The sequence below is a fragment of the Mustela nivalis genome (genome assembly GCF_964662115.1).
Source record: "Mustela nivalis genome assembly, chromosome: 19".
In the NCBI taxonomy this organism is placed as follows: Eukaryota; Metazoa; Chordata; class Mammalia; order Carnivora; family Mustelidae; genus Mustela; species Mustela nivalis.
The window spans coordinates 7,885,012-7,897,794 of NC_139038.1; the positions used below are offsets into that span (position 1 = coordinate 7,885,012).

The window sequence follows — 12,783 nt, forward strand, 5'->3', positions numbered from 1 at the left end:
ATCTTCAAGATGATTGGCTGCCTGAGCTGCTAGGCGGTCCAATGGGTTGGGAAAAGGAAGAGGGCAGGAGTCAGCGGGCTCCGAAAGCTTCCGAATCCAAAGTCCAGGGTCCTGCCTGCTTCTGCTGAGAGGATGCTGCGTTTCTTACGGCAGTGCCTGCGTCCTTATCAATTCTTGCCAAGCATTTCTGGAAGGCTCGAAGGCCGTGGCCAGATGTGGGTCCCCCTCAGCGCTGGCTGATCCTAGGCAGCTGTTGGGGCTTTCCAGGCCCAGGACCCCTGCAGTCCCAGAGTCCTGTCGCTGTGCCCAACTCCCTCAATTTCAGCCACCTCACCTTACCGGCCCTTTCCTTTGTAGGTGGCTTCTACATGCTCCTGGACCCCAAGAATGCAAAACCGAGGCAGAAATCTGTCCTCCTGAGCCCGCGGAGCCATTCCTCTGGCTGTCTAAGCCTGTCCTTCCACTATATCCTCCGTGGACAGTCACCTGGTGCAGCCCTCACTGTCTCTGCTTCCGTCTTGGGTGAGCCTGGCAGTCGCTGGCTTCCCAGGACCTGAGGCTCATCTGCGAGGGTTAGGTTGACAGGAAACTATGGGGCATCCCTTAGGGTCTAGGGAAATCTAGGATATGTGCAAGGTTACTCCATGGAGTGGACTCAGGCTTCTGGAAAAAACAGATACAAGTGCCAGGAGAGGGAGAGAGAAGGACCTGCTCCCATTTGGGAGAGAGGAATACGCTCCCAAGTATTCCCCTTTCATTGCAGGCAGCATCCGGAAACACACTCTCTTCTCAGGACAACCTGGACCCAACTGGCAGCCTGTTTCTGTCAATTACACAGCCCAGGGACAAATTCAGGTACAGAGGAGTGAGAGGTCAGGATCCTTTGCACATGGTAGGCACCTCTGATATCTGAAACGGATTGAGGGTTTGGGCACTGGGAGCAGGGTGTCTGGGTTCCTGAATATAATAAAAGTAGATGGGGGGAGGGCTGGGGCAATTGGGCTGGTTTTTCACTCCCAGCCCCCTTTCTCTGTCTGTTCAGTTTACCCTGGTGGGTGTGTTTGGAGAGACCCCAGAGCCAGCTGTGGCAGTGGATGCGATCAGCACTGCTCCCTGTGGGGGTGAGAACCAGGCCCCGGAAGGACCAGATCGCTCAGAAAGGGGGGGGGGCAGGGAGGGTCAGGGGGGAATAGAAAGCATGGTCCACGTTGCTCGCATCTCCTATTTGACTCCTAGAGAGCTTTCCTCAGTGTGACTTCGAAGATGATGCCCATCCCTTCTGTGACTGGGCCCAGGCATCAGGGGATGGCGGACACTGGACCCGTGCAAATAAAACTATGCACATCCAGGGTACAGGTGCTTCTGGAGGTGAGGATTGAGGATCCCTCAAGCCAACAAATTACTGAATCTTCTCCCAGCTGGGGCAGGGTGGGGGTTGACTGGTGTGATTGATGGAAGAAGATATTGGAGATGGTGAAGACCAGCCAGCAGGTGTTTCCTGGGAAGCTGCCCTGGTGCCCGAGCTGTGGCGAGAGGACAGAAGTAGAGTGAGTTGAAAACTTTCATAGCTGTGGGGTCACTGAACTCCCCAGAAAACGCAGGCATCTCACTTCGCAGAGCCCAAGGCTTCAAAATCCACAATCTCATTTTCAGTCAAGACATTTACTGGTGCAGCCCATGATGTGGTTTTCCTTTTCTTTGGGCTCCTGCCGCCTTCAGTTAGAAGTCCAAAACCAGCAGGGGGGGAGGGGTGGAAACCTGCTACAGTGTGGGGAGTTGTGAGAGAAAACCATGCTGGGCTGTTCCTGTGGCGGTTTGTCATCTTGTCCTTCTTCTGACTGTCTTCTTTTTTGCCCAGAAGGTCGCTATATTTACATAGAGGCTGACAAGTTCTCTGAGGCGGGCCAGTCTTCCAGACTGGTGAGCCGGCCCTTCTGTGCCCCGGGTGCCATCTGTGTGGAGTTTGCCTACCACATGTATGGCCTCGGAGAGGGCGCTAAGCTCAATCTCCTGCTGGAGAGCCCTGCGGGCAGTTCCCCATCTACTATCTGGCAACGTGTTGGGTCTCAGAGTCCTGACTGGCTGAACACCTCTGTCACCATCCCTTTGGGGCATCAACAGCCCATGCAGGTGAGAGACAGAGAGGGCGCCCCCCCGCCGTCAGCATCTGTGGGGAACATGGTGTTGGGGGCCATAATGCCTGGGTATAATCGGGGCTGAGAAGAGGGGCCCCTGGAAAGGGAGCAGAGCAGAGGTGAACTTGGTGTCCCCGAGAGGGATACTTGGTTCCTGAAATGGAGTGGGGGCAGCGTTGGATTGTTGAGACTAGAACAAGGTGGCCTTGTGGCAGAGGACAGACTGACCAGGAGAGTCCCTGAGCTACCGGGGATTCATCTGCATTTCTGTCTTGTCTGTCCCTCATTACCTTCAGCTGATCTTAGAGGCCATCAGGGGTACCAACACTGCCTTTGTTGTTGCTGTGGATTTTATCTTGATCAATCATGAGACTTGTCGAGGTAAGACGAAATCCAGGGCCCCAAAAGGGGGGCCCTGATCTGAGATGACCGTCTCTGGAACTGGTGAAAATCAAGTTCTCTCTCATGCTTGAGTTTTCACACAGCTTTGTGTTCCATGTTCTGCCCACCTCGACCTTCCCGGTCTTACCAGGGATGCTTGCTTGAGTAAATGTGGCTTTGATGCGGTGAATTTCTGTGGCTGGATCCGCAACCCCTTATCTAGTGGACGGGCAATCTTTAAGGGAGGACTGACATCCTGTTCATGTTGTGTTTCCTATATCTGGCACAATGTCTGACATATATTGGGAGGAGTGTTTGTTGAGAGTTTGTTAAGTGAGTGAAGATTGGCGTTGTAAGTGGGAGAGGTGTGAGTTACTCTTTGAGCTGCCCCCTCGAAGCGACTGAAGAAGGTGACAGTATGATTTTGACTAAACTCCAGGGATTGTTTGTTTGTTTGTTTGTTTGTTTTTCTTTGCAGGAACAGTGCCAACAGAGCTTCCTTCCAAATCTCCAGTTCCCTCCCCTGGCCCTTCTGAAATTCCTATCTCCACAGGAAAACCTATGACTCCCACAGAGAAAACTGTGGCCACCACAGAAAAACCCATGCACTCCCTAGAAAATTACACTAGCCCCAGTGAAATAGCCACTGTCCCCACAGAAAATACCATGGCCCCCACAGAAAAACCCACTGTCCTCAGTGAAATAGCCACTATCTCCACAAAAAATCCCATGGTGCCCTCAGAAATGTCCACTGTCTCCCCAGAAAGATCTACCTTTCCCCCAGAACAATCCACCTTTCCCACAGAAAAACTCACCATCCCCACTCAAAAGCCCACCATCCCCACAGAAGAGCTCACTATTCCTACTGAAAAACCCATTGTCCCTTCTGAGGAGACCACTGTTCCTCCCGGAGAGTCCACTGTCTTCACTGGAGAGTCTACCATTCCCACTGAAGAATCCACTATCTCTACTGAAGAGTCTGATGTCCCCATTGAAGAGACTTCTCTAAGCCTTGAAGAGCCCACTATCTCCACAGAGGAGTCCACTGTCCCCATTGAGGAGTCCACAGCCCCTCCTGAAGAGTCCACTGTCTCCACAGAAAAGCCCACTGTCCACACTGAAAGGACCACCATCTCCACTGAAAGGACCACCATCCCCACAGAAGAACCTACTATCCCTGCAGAAAAACCCACAGTCCACACTGCGGGGACCACCATCCACACAACCATCCCCATAGAAAAACCCACCATGCCCACAGAAAAGCCTATTGTCCACACTGAAAAGCCCATGGTCCCCATGGAAGGGACTACTGTTACCACAGAAAGACCTACAGTCCCCACGGAAAAACCCACCATCGCTACCGAAGAGACCACTATTCCCACAGAAAAACCCACCATGCCCACAGAAAAGCCTGTTGTCCACACTGAAAAGCCCATGGTCCCTGTGGAAGGGACTACTGTTACCACAGAAAGACCTACAGTCTCCACAGAAAAACCTACCATCACTACCGAAGAGACCACTATTCCCACAGAAAAACCCACCATGCCCACAGAAAAACTCATCATGTCTACAGAAAAACCTACTATCCTCACAGCAAAACTCACCATCCCCACTGAAAGGTCCACTGTCCCTACAGAAAAACTCACTGTCTCCACAGCTAAACCTACCATCCTTACTGAAGAACCCACCATCCCTACAGAAAAACTTACTGTCCCAACAGCAAGACCCACTATCCCCACTAAAAGGTCCACAGAAAAAACTACCATCCCCACAGAAAAACCCACTATCTCCACTGAAAAGACCACTGTCCCCACAGAAAAGCCCACTGCCCCCACTAAAAAGACCACAATCCCCACAGAAAAACCCACTGTCCTCACTAAAGAGACCACCATGCCCACAGAAAAGCCCATCGTCCCTATAGAAAAAACTACCATCCCTGCAGAAAGACCCACTATCCCCACTGAAGAGACCACCGAGTCCACAGAAACATGCACCATCCCCACTGAAGAGACCACTGAGTCCACAGGAACATGCACCATCCCCACTTTAGAGCCTACTATCCCTACTGAGAAGACCACTATGCCCACAGAAAACTCTTCTGTCCCCACTAAAAGGCCTACCATCCCCACAGAAAAACCCACTGTCCCTACTGAAAATACCACCAACCCCACAGAAAAACCTATCATCCCCACTGAAAAGCCCACCATCCCCACAGAAACACCCACTGTACCCACTAAAAAGACCACCATTCCCACAGAAAAACCCACTGTCCCCACTGAAAAGACTACCATCCCCACAGAAAATCCCACTGTCCCTACAGAAAAGCCTACTCCCCCGACTAAAAAGACTACTATCCCCACTGAAAAGACTACCATCCCCACCATCCCCACAGAAAATCCCACTGTCCCCACTGAAAAGACTACCATCCCCACAGAAAAACCCACTGTCCCTACAGAAAAGCCCACTGTCCGCACTGAAAAGACTACCATCCCCACTGAAAAACCCACTATCCCTACAGAAAATCCCACTGCCCCCACTAAAAAGACTACTATCCCCACTGAAAAGACTACCATCCCCACAGAAAAACCCACCATCCCCAGTGAAAAGACTACCATCCCCACAGAAAAGCCCACTGCCCCCACTAAAAAGACCACAGAAAAACCCACCATCCCCACTGAAAAGACTACCATCCCCACAGAAAAACCCACCGTCCCTACAGAAAAGCCCACTGCCCCCACTAAAAAGACCACCATCCCCACTGAAAAACCTACCATCCCCACAGAAGCATCCACTGTCCCTACAGAAAAGCCCACTGCCTCCACTAAAAAGACCACCATCCCCACTGAAAAATCTACTGTCCCCACTAAAAAGCCCACAACTCCTACGACACCCCAGCCCAGACCAACACTTGTACCAATTAGGCCAACAGTCTTGGTGATGCCTCCTACGACTACCCCAAGTACCTCCATGACTTCTACAACCCCTGGACATACTCCAGGTATGTGATGGAACACTGGACAAACAGCAGAAAGTAAGAGACCATGAGTAGGAAAGAGACTTAGATAAATGGATGCCTCTAATGGAAAAGTATAGTCCTAGAGGAGAGATGAATGGAACATGGTAGCTTTAGAAAAAATAAGGACCACTGTGACCAAGAGGGAAGCAGGAGGTGGGGGTGGAGGTCATTGGGAGCCAAACACTAGGCTTATAACATTTTTTTTTTTAATAAGGATATAATTCATCTACCATATAGTTCATTCTTCTAAAGTGTACAATTGAGTGGTTTTTTTTTAAGATTTTATTTATTTATTTGACAGACAGAGATCAGAAGTAGGCAGGCAGAGAGATAGAGGAGGAAGCAGGCCCCCAGCGGAGCAAAGAGCCCAATGTGGGGCTCGATCCCAGGACCCTGGAGCCAAAGGCAGAGGCTTAACCCACTGAGCCACCCAGGCACCCCCAATTGAGTGGTTTTAGTATATCCACAAGATTGTGCAAACATCAGTTTCTAAATCCAGGACATTTTAAAAAATATATTTTTTTAAGATTTTATTTATTTATTGGACAGACAGAGATCACAAGAAGGCGGAGAGGCAGGCAGAGAGAGTTTGGTGATGGGGGGAGCAGGCTCCCTGCTAAACAGAGAGCCTGATACGAGGCTCGATCCCAGGACCCTGAGATCATGATCTGAGCCAAAGACAGAGGTTTAACCCACTGAGCCACCCAGGTGCCCTTCAATCCTGAACATTTTTATCAGCCCCAAAGAAACCCCCTACCCATTAGCGCTCACTCCACATTCTCCCCAACCCCCACCGTGCCCCATCTCCTGGCAACCCCTAATCTACGTTCGGTCTCTGTCCATTTTGGACATTGCACCCACATAGAATGATGTAATACGTGGTCCTTTGTGACTAGCTCCTCGCACTCGACACCGTATTTTAAAGGTTCATCTGTGCGCTAGAATGTCAAGTTCATCCACATGTCAGATCGCCCCTCCTTTTTATGGCTGAATCATAGGGACCTCCGTCTTAGAGAACTTGAGGGTGGGAAGAGAGGAGACAGGACATCTCCTTGAGAAAAGCAGTGGAGTGAAGGACTGACACAGGCTGTTCTCCCCATAGCAAGGTGTCCGCCAAATGCCCACTACGAGCCCTGCGCCTGCCCAGCATCCTGCGAGAGACCCAAGCCCATCTGTGGGCCCCTTTGCAAACCCGGCTGTGTCTGCAGTTCTGGCTTCTTGTTTCATGAGTCCCGCTGCATCAACGCCTCTTCCTGCAATTGCTTCTACAACAACAATTACTATAAGGTAAGACCACCGGGATGCCAGAGCCCCTAAGGGAGATGCCAAGTGGGTTCTAGTTCCATCTGCTCCCAAGGGGAGATGACTTTGGATCCATGGGACTGTCCCAAGGGGCCAGCTCACAAGCTGGTAGAATTACACAACGGTGGAGTGATTCTTTCCAAATGTGGCTTTTCATCGTCCTCTCTGTTCGTGCGGTAAATATCGGCTACATACCCACTTTGGCGCAGCTAGTACCCACTGGGCCAGCCAGGTGCTCCAAGGCCTTCCTCATCTCCTCCTTGAGGAAAGCTGGGGGTCCCGTCATACGCAGAGAGCCCTGGATGCTGAGTAGAGCTTCGGGCATGTTCAGGGCAGAACACAGCGTTCCAGAATTTTCTTCCAATGGGACTTGCAAATCCTGTCAAAACACAGGAGTGGGGGCACCTGGGTAGCTAGCTCAGTGGTTAAGCATCTGCCTTCGGCTCAGGACATGATCTCAGTGTCCTGGGATCAAGACCCGCATCGGGCTCCCTGCTCAGCGGGAAGCCTGCTTCTCCCTCTCTCATTCCCCCTGCTTGTGTTCCCTCTCTCACTGTGTTTCTTCCCGTCAAATAAATTATTTTAAAAAGAAAAAAACAGGTGGCTCAGTGGGTTAAAGCCTCTGCCTTCGGCTCAGGTCATGATCTTGGGGTCCTGGGATCGAGCCCTGCATCGGGCTCTCTGCTCAGCAGGGAGCCTGCTCCCGCCTGCCTCTCTGCCTACTTGTGATCTCTGTCAAATAAATAAATAAAATCCTTTAATAAAAAAAGAAAAAGAATAAAACACAGGAGTTACTGTCTCCCCGAATGGGTAGCCCCTCCACACTGCCCACCCCTCCGAGAAGATTCGACACAAGCCAAGGCTGTAAAGGAGTGCAGGCTTTAGGCCATTGTTGTCCAAAAGGGATCTCATGCAAGCCTCACTCATTATTTTAGGTTTCCTGACAGCCACATTTTTTTTTAAAAGATTGTATTTATTTATTTGACAGACAGAGATCACAAGTAGGCAGAGAGAGACGGGGAGAAGCAGGCTCCATGCTGAGCAGAGAGCCCGATGTGGGGCTCGATCCCAGGACCCCGGGATCATGACCTGAGCCGAAGGCAGAGGCTTTAACCCACTGAGCCACCCAGGTGCCCCAACAGCCACATTTTTAAAAAGTAAAAGGAAACAGGTTAAATGAATTCCAATAATGTACTCAATTTCTAGTCTCATTTCAACATGTAATGAAGTTATTAATGAGATTGCTTACATCCCTCTCCCCCATACTAATTCTTTGAAATCTAGTGTGTATTTTTACACTTTGGGTATATCTCAGTTTGGACCCACGTTTCATGAGCTTGATAGCCACAAGAGGCTGGTGGCCACTCTATGGGATGGTGCCACCCTAGAATCAAGCCAGTTGGACCTTTAAGCCTGGGCTCTAGCATTCACTTGGTGGGTGACCTCGGGCAAGATTCTTTTCCTCTTCCGTGTCTACAAAATGTGCCCATAATTTCTACTTACCTCATAAGATTGTTGTGAAGTTGAAATTAGATCCTGACGCAGACCTAGTACTTACTAAATGTTACTATTATTAGCTAATTATGATAAATATCATATGTAAGTTATTAAAAGCGTATTAAGTTATTCACTCCCGCCCCATGGCTTTTCTCAGAACTGGTGTTCTTCCCATCTGTCATCTGAGTTCTTTTTGTCTCTTTGGGGACTACTTTTTTCCCCACTTCCCTTTAAGCAGCTTCCTGGGGGTCCCTTTGTCAGGATTAGGATAAAGCTTCAGCCTCAGAAAGATCTATCACAACCGTCAGCATTCAGCATCTCTTACCTGCCCTAGGAGACATCTTTGTATGTCTTATAAAGATTTATTTATGCCTCCAATGAATTTTTTTTTAAGATTTTATTTATTTATTTGACAGATAGAGATCACAAGTAGGCAGAGAAGCAGGCAGAGAGAGAGGAAGGGAAGCAGGCTCCCTGCTTAGCAGAGAGCCCAGTGCAGGGCTCGATCCCAGGACCCTGGGATCATGACCTGAGCCGAAGGCAGAGGCTTTAACCCACTGAGCCACCCAGGTGCTCCCCAATGAATGTTTCTGGAGTCTGTTCAACCCTCCTGGAATTGGGACCACCACGAATAGGGCATGGTCCTTGCTCTCCTAATGCTCTCAGATCCTGGGGGACATGCTGGGTCTTGGGTCACTCTGATACAGCAAGTGTTTCTAGAATGAGAGCTTCTGCCAAGCATTGTGCTATGTGTTGAGGTTATGATAGTGAGTAAAGAGACATGGTCCCTCACAGAGTGCTTGCAATTAGTCACAGAAATTACCATGAAGGTGCAATCCTAGTAAGTCCTGGGGAAAAAAGGTACCCAGAACTGTGAGGCTGACCTAGTGGGGGGGGGGGTGCTCTGAGAAGTCTTCCCTAGAAAGCTGTGGCCCTTGAACTGAACTCTGTGTGCTGGTCGCATAAGAATAATGTAGAAAGGAACAGAAGAGCATTCCGGGGTGAGAGAGCAGCATGTGCTAATGTCCTGTGGTAGACAGGAATATCTGGTAGGGGATAGGATGAGGGAGAGTATGAGCTAGGTTAGGTCTGCAGGTGTGGTGGGGAAGGAGGGAGGGCCCCAGGAGCTATGGCACTGTGACTCTGGATCCCTTGCTCCCAGCCTGGGGCAGAGTGGTTCAGCTCCAACTGCACAGAACGTTGCCGCTGCAGGCCTGGCAAGCGCATGGAGTGTAACTTCTCCCAGTGCGGGCCGCACACAGTGTGTCAGCTGAAGAATGGCCAGTACGGATGCCAACCCTATGGTGAGACCCTCCCACCTGTCAGAGTGGGTGGGACGCCAGGGTCCCAATCCCTCCCTTGGCCAGAGGAACCGGGGCATGCCTCTGGGTGCGCAAGGGTGGCCTCAGGGCCTAGTCTGTCCTTTCATGCGCTGCCCACTGGCTCCCCTCCGCAGGCACTGCCACCTGCACTGTGTACGGGGACCCTCACCAAATCACCTTTGACGGGAGACACTTCAGCTTCATGGGCAAATGCACCTACATCTTGGCCCAACCCTGCGGCAACTCGACAGGTAGGGCCCTAGAGGTCCCTGGGCCAGGGGTATAAGGTCAGAACAGCTGGGCACGGGAGCACAGTGGGTGGCAGGCAAGGGCTGGGAGTGGGGGCAGAGCGAGGAGACACAAGATGGGAACAAGACCTTCTGCAGAGTGAGGCTTGATAGGTCCACCCCTGAAGCAGGACCCTCGCAGGACCAGACTGGGAGGGGGGACAGCGCATGGTAAGACACTTCTCTTTATCAGCTGTTTCCTGGGCCCGCGTTTAGCTAGCACCTGCCCAGAATATTGGCGATAGAGGGAGGAGAGAACCCTTTACAAAATCTTTGCCTTGGAGGGTGTCCCAGTCCCTTAGGGGAGACAAAGTCTCAAGAGAGTTTACAGGTGATTCTAGAAGCAGGTTGACAGTCACATCTGGGTCCCGCCTCCCCTCTCAAACTGCTGACCCGGGGGTCTGGAGGGACCCCTCCATCCCTGCAGTGCCAGGTTCAGGGGACACTCAGAAATGCTTGTTGAGGGACGTCTGAGTGGCTCCGTTGTTAAGCGTCTGCCTTCAGCTCGGGTCGTGATCCTAGGGTTCTGGAATCAAGTCCTGCATCGGGCTCCCTGCTCAGCTGGGGGTCTGCTTCTCCCTCTCCCCCTGCCCACCTGCCCCCTGCCCCCGCCACTAGTGCTGGCACAATGCGAGCTCTCTCTCTCTCTGAAATGGATAAATAAAATCGTAAGGCAGGCAGGCAGGCAGGCAGGCTTGCTGAATGAACCCCTGGGTGCTCTCCATCCCGCTGCCCACCCAGAGCCGTTCTTCAGGGTGGTGGCGAAGAATGAGGGCCGAGGACAAGAAAGCATGTCCATCCTGAGCAAAATCTACGTGACGCTGCCCAAGGTCACCATCACGCTGCTTGGGGGCAGGCGCGTGCTGGTGAGTGTCTTTTTTTTTTCCCCTTCAGTCCTGCCGGTGCCTCCAGGGACAGACAGCCTCCGATTGCCAGGGAGGGCTGTCATGCCTTCCAGCACAGACCCGGGTGTCTGCGGGGGGGGGGGGGGGGGGTTCTCCTTGACCGCCCCCCCCCCATGTGTGAGTGTCTCTTCCCTTGACCCCCACCTTCCAGGTTGGGAGTCGGCAAGTCACCCTCCCCGCCATAGCTTCGAAAGGCGTCTTCTTGGCTTTAAGCGGGCGATTTGTGGAGCTGCAGACGGTGTTTGGTTTGCTGGTGAGATGGGACGGTGACCAGCAGCTGTATTTGAGTGTGCCCAGGTGAGGGGGACACAGGCTGCTGCCACGTCTTCCTGCTCTGTTCTCCCTCCCTCTCCCAGGACCTTCCCCCACCCCCCACTCCCCTTCCCTTCCGGGCACTAGCTCTTAATGGGGGAGGGTAGGAAACACCTCACCTAGGATGAGGAGACAGTGTGATAATAGCAGGCTATACATACAATGCTTTGGGAATGTGCTAGAAGGAGTCGCCCTTTCGGAAGAGTGGCCTCTGAGCCCACGGGATGTGAGCGGAAGGGGACCAGGCGGGCAGTAAGGATGGCTCCGGGGTGAGGGGCGGGAGGTCCTTGTGCACTTGGCAGCTGGTTCGCACCCTGGCTCGCAGCCTGCACCTGTTAAGCCTCTGCTCTGCCCTTCTCTGCCCTGGTCCCTTGGGCGATGGGAGCCCCTTCTCTCCGTCAACGCCGCCTCCCCTCCCCATGGCCCCAGCACCTACTCCAGGAAACTCTGTGGCTTCTGTGGCAACTACGACGGGGACAGTAGCAATGACAACCGGAAGCCAGATGGCAGCCCGGCGCAGGACATGGAGGAGCTGGGCAACAGCTGGCAGACAGAGGACAAGGACAAGGAGTGAGGACACCCCCACCCCCACCCCCACTGCCTGCTCTCCTGCTCCTTCGCCCTTCTGAGAAGCACGCACCCTGACCCGCATCGCCCCTTTTCTTCTTTCTCCTCTCCTGCATCCCCCCCCCGCCCCCGCCCCCGTGTCTGTCATTCTTCTCCCTGTCCCATTCCGGCCAAGTTCACGAGCTTCTTGCCACCATGCTCGCCCCCACCTCTGCTGCGCTCCGGTGATACAGGGCAGCCTCCCGGGCTGGCTTAGCCTCAAGCCTCCTTGCGGCGCGGGGGTTCCGACGCCGTCCGCTAGGGGCTGCTGTGAGCCGCGACGCTGCTGGGGTTGGGGCCCTGGGCGGGGATGGAGGCGAGCCTTGAGGGCACGTGGGGTGGGTCCGTTCTAGGTGCCAGAAGAACCCGGCAAATCCTCCGTCTTGCAACCAGAACTTTCTGAACAGACTGTCGGCATTACAGTTCTGCGGACGGCTCATGGATGCCCGCGGAACCTTCGAGTATGGAAGGGGATGGACTGTAGGGCTGTGAGAGGGGGTCACTTGGCACCAGGGCTCCTTCCCTCTGACTTGGCCTCTCTCCTCAAGGGCGTGTCTGCCACACCTCAAGGCCTCTCTGTTCTTCAAGAACTGCGTGTCCGACATGTGCAAATTCCAGCGGCTGGAATCAGGGCTGTGTACCCACATGGCAGCCTTGACCGAGATCTGCCAGGACGCTGGCTACACGGTGAAGCCTTGGAGGCAACCCCAGTTCTGCCGTGAGTTGTGCGGAGCGGCGGGGGCCCTTCCTTCACAGGCTGAGGGGGACCCCTGGTGGAACCCCTTTGCTTCCACATGCACGCAGGGAAAGCTGCGGTCAGAAACATGCACTGAGAAAAACCACACTCCCTGGCAAACTCGGAGCCCTCTCCCAGCCTCTCCAGGCTATACGGAGCAACACACGTCTGTGTAGACGCGTGCCCAGGTTGTCTTCTGCACACAGAACACGCGGACTCCCGGCGTGAGTGGGAGCGCTGTGACTGCCTCATGGTCCCCTCACAGCCTCGTGGAGCTGGCTGTA

The 12,783-nt window shown here is 53.0% G+C and overlaps 1 protein-coding gene across 2 annotated transcripts in view; it reads left to right on the top strand.

The window, feature by feature from the left end:
* The window catches only part of ZAN (zonadhesin), a 36,865-nt gene that overhangs the window by 7,152 nt on the left and 16,930 nt on the right, over nt 1-12,783 (top strand). For both annotated transcript variants that reach the window (XM_082712808.1, XM_082712809.1), the window contains exons 7-21: nt 358-522; nt 764-855; nt 1,043-1,121; nt 1,237-1,368; nt 1,859-2,130; nt 2,432-2,516; nt 2,995-5,514; nt 6,635-6,819; nt 9,494-9,635; nt 9,788-9,904; nt 10,682-10,806; nt 10,997-11,142; nt 11,587-11,727; nt 12,117-12,224; nt 12,312-12,481. In XM_082712808.1, coding sequence (XP_082568934.1) covers nt 358-522; nt 764-855; nt 1,043-1,121; nt 1,237-1,368; nt 1,859-2,130; nt 2,432-2,516; nt 2,995-5,514; nt 6,635-6,819; nt 9,494-9,635; nt 9,788-9,904; nt 10,682-10,806; nt 10,997-11,142; nt 11,587-11,727; nt 12,117-12,224; nt 12,312-12,481 — 4,479 coding nt within the window. The remainder of the gene's footprint in view (nt 1-357; nt 523-763; nt 856-1,042; nt 1,122-1,236; nt 1,369-1,858; nt 2,131-2,431; nt 2,517-2,994; nt 5,515-6,634; nt 6,820-9,493; nt 9,636-9,787; nt 9,905-10,681; nt 10,807-10,996; nt 11,143-11,586; nt 11,728-12,116; nt 12,225-12,311; nt 12,482-12,783) is intronic.